This window comes from Trichoderma aggressivum, assembly GCF_033847375.1.
Source record: "Trichoderma aggressivum f. europaeum strain CBS 100526 chromosome Unknown scaffold_040, whole genome shotgun sequence".
Classification (NCBI taxonomy): domain Eukaryota; kingdom Fungi; phylum Ascomycota; class Sordariomycetes; order Hypocreales; family Hypocreaceae; genus Trichoderma; species Trichoderma aggressivum.
Window position 1 is genome coordinate 356,457 of NW_026946406.1, and position 3,025 is coordinate 359,481.

The 3,025-nt window shown below is 48.6% G+C and overlaps 1 protein-coding gene across 1 annotated transcript; it reads left to right on the top strand.

Moving 5' to 3' along the window:
• Positions 1 to 350: 350 nt before the first annotated feature.
• Triagg1_8373 (CAZyme family AA7) lies at positions 351 to 2,163 on the top strand (the record flags this gene model as incomplete). Its single annotated transcript, XM_062903212.1, has 2 exons — positions 351 to 640; positions 696 to 2,163. 2 exons carry the CDS (start codon positions 351 to 353, stop codon positions 2,161 to 2,163), a joined length of 1,758 nt encoding a protein of 585 aa, XP_062752783.1.
• Positions 2,164 to 3,025: the final 862 nt, after the last annotated feature.

Sequence of the window (3,025 nt, forward strand, 5' to 3'; positions counted from 1 at the left end):
AACAGTGACCACCACCATCCCCACGCCTCCCCCCCCCTGGTTATCCAACCTTCACACGTCTTACAAGTAATACTTGTAGATTATATGCCTTGGCTGGATATCAGCTCGGGCTAGCCGTTTCGCCGTTGAGCTGAGAGAAGTCATGGAATAATTGCTGGTTGCTGACACAAGAATCTCCTGATGACCGGAAAAGGATTTCCTTGGGCTGGATGAGACGATGTGATGCTCTAGATATTAAAGGGGTCAGGATAAGACAATGGAATGTCACGAGTATTAAGAGAGGCAGGTTGGCAGCCGATTTGTCTTCCGACGTCCACGTCAACTGCCTGAGTGTGCATCTTTGGGTTACAATGCATAGCAACACGTTTTTCAATTCCAAGGTCCTAGTGACCCTATTGGCCACTGCGCAGCTCTCCATAGCTGTCCCATCCAGATTGGAGAATCGACAGAAGTCTCCAACCTGTCGTTACCTTCCTGGTGATGCTGGATGGCCTAGCGCTCAGGCGTGGGACAAACTGAACAGCACCGTTGGGGGAAAATTGCTGCATGGCATCCCCTTCGGACATGTTTGCTACGGGTCTTCTCCCAACGCCGCGGCCTGTGCCCAGGCCAAAGCTGACTGGGAGGAGCTTGACCCTTTGTAAGTAAAAACCTTCACCAGAGAAGTTGACACAAGCGCTGATATTTTGGCGCAGCTTGGCGGACCCGGTCAACGTGATCTCGTCTTACTTCGAGAACACGACGTGCAGCCCCTTCTATGGCCCCCTTTCTACCAACTCAGAATTCAAAAGTCTCACTTGCTCCCAGGGGCCCATTGCCCCTTATGCAATTGATATCTCGGATGCGGCCTCTGCAGTGGCTGGTGTTAATTTTGCTCGTGAAAACAATATCCGACTCGTCATCAAAAACACTGGCCACGACATCTTGGGCCGCTCGCTTGGGCAGGGCGCTCTCTCTCTCTGGACACACAACCTAAAAGGTTTCCAATTCTTGACTTACAAGAGTCAGAATTACACTGGTCCTGCCGCCCGAATTGGAGCTGGAGTGCAAGTCTTGGAAATGTATGAGGCTGCAGCAGCACAGGGCTATCGTGTGCTAGGTGGAGGATGCCCAACAGTCGGTGCCGCCGGCGGTTGGATTCAATCTGGCGGTCACGGTCCATTGGGATCTACCTACGGATTGGGCGCCGACCATACGCTGGAATTTGAGGTGGTAACGGCTGATGGACGACACCTCAATGCTTCGCGCTCGGAGAACTCCGATCTGTTCTGGGCACTTAGCGGTGGCGGCCCTAGCAACTTTGCCCTTGTACTCTCGGCTACTGTGAAGGCGTTCCCGGATGGGCCTGTTGCAGGTTCGACCCTGACATTTACCGAAAGCGACTCTACCAAGTATTGGGCTGCAGTCGAGGCGTGGGAGAAGCATTTGCTGGTACTCGACACCATTGTGGGCTTCCAGACCAGCGTCACGCTATCTTCGGGTGTCTTCTCGCTAGATTATGCCACCCTCCCGGATGCAACGGCAGAAGATCTTACAAATGCCATGGAACCCTTCTTACAGGAACTCAAAACTCTGGGTATCACGCCAACTATCGATACCAAAGCGCACGACAATTTCAAGAGTCATTACGACTACTTTGATACTGCCTCTTACAGCCGTAACGTCACTGTGGGCAACAGAATCATTTCCCGAGATCGGGTACGCAATGATACGTGGCTTCCTGAACTGAGCTCGGTATACAAAGATATTTTGGCTACCCCAAACAGCGTTGTATTCATCATCGCCTATAACGTGACACACGCCCGCGCCGGTAATGCTCCCGGAAGCAATCCCGTAATTCAGGCTTGGCGAGATTCTCTCTTCATTGTCAACTTTGCTCTGCTCAACGACCCCGAAGCGTCGTATGCCGATTTGGCTGCAGATCTTGCTCTAGCCAACAAGTGGCAGGAGGATCTACGCAACATCACTCCTGGGGGTGGCTCATACATGAACGAGGCAACCTACAATTTTCCCTACTGGAAACAAGATTATTACGCCGAGACCTACAATGAGCTTGCTCAAATCAAGGCCAAATACGACCCCCATTACGTGTTCTGGTCCCAGCCTGCTGCTGGAAGTGATGGAATGGTGTTGCATGGTGATGGGCATCTCTGCAAAGCCTAAACTATAGGGCCCATCTCATGATAGTGAATTTATGTGGCCATGGTTCCAGACGATCTATTAATGGCTTTGATCATATTCTTTTAGTTTCTTTTCTTGATTTTTTACATCCCTTTACACTCTAGTATCATTTTAGACATGTTATAAATAGATATATATCATACCTGCTCTGCATCCCGACTCCTGAATTCGCCCAGATATACTCTCCAATTTGAATTTCACTTCGACGTAAAGTTTCTAAATTCAAAGCGGTAAGTTAAAGCTTCTGTGTCTAGCACTTGCCGTGGCCATATATCTTTCACAGTGAATTTAGTAAACTCAGACAAGTTACCTGTTGATTCTTTCTGTTATTGCAGCTGCTTAAAAAAATCAATATATTGTTTCTTAGGTCCATGAAGTTACGATAGCTGTTCTATCCATTGGACTTTTGATCACTCACACATCATAATCTGAACTCGACTCTTGTTAAGAAGGCACAATTTTTCTATCTGCCAAAAGTTCTCTTTTATTCTAGGGTCGGTATGACTAAAAGTCTTGGACTTCACCAGTGTACAACACAACCTTTCCGCCGTACTTCTCCTTTGTGGCGGTTGTGATCACTTTGAATAAACCACCTACAGACTCTTCAATAGTGGTGGGAGCTTCACCAATACCAAAAGTCTGCGCAGCCGCATTACCCATATCAGTCTGGACAAAACCGGGTTCCAGAACAAAGGCAGTAAGCCACTCATCCTCAGCATTAATTCTAACCCCATACCAGTTTACTATGGTCTTAGAAGGACCATAGGCAGCATTAGGAACAGGAGGTTGACGCCTGGTATATGATTAGTCTTCATTGCCGCTTTGTTTATTGGGGAGGGGAAGG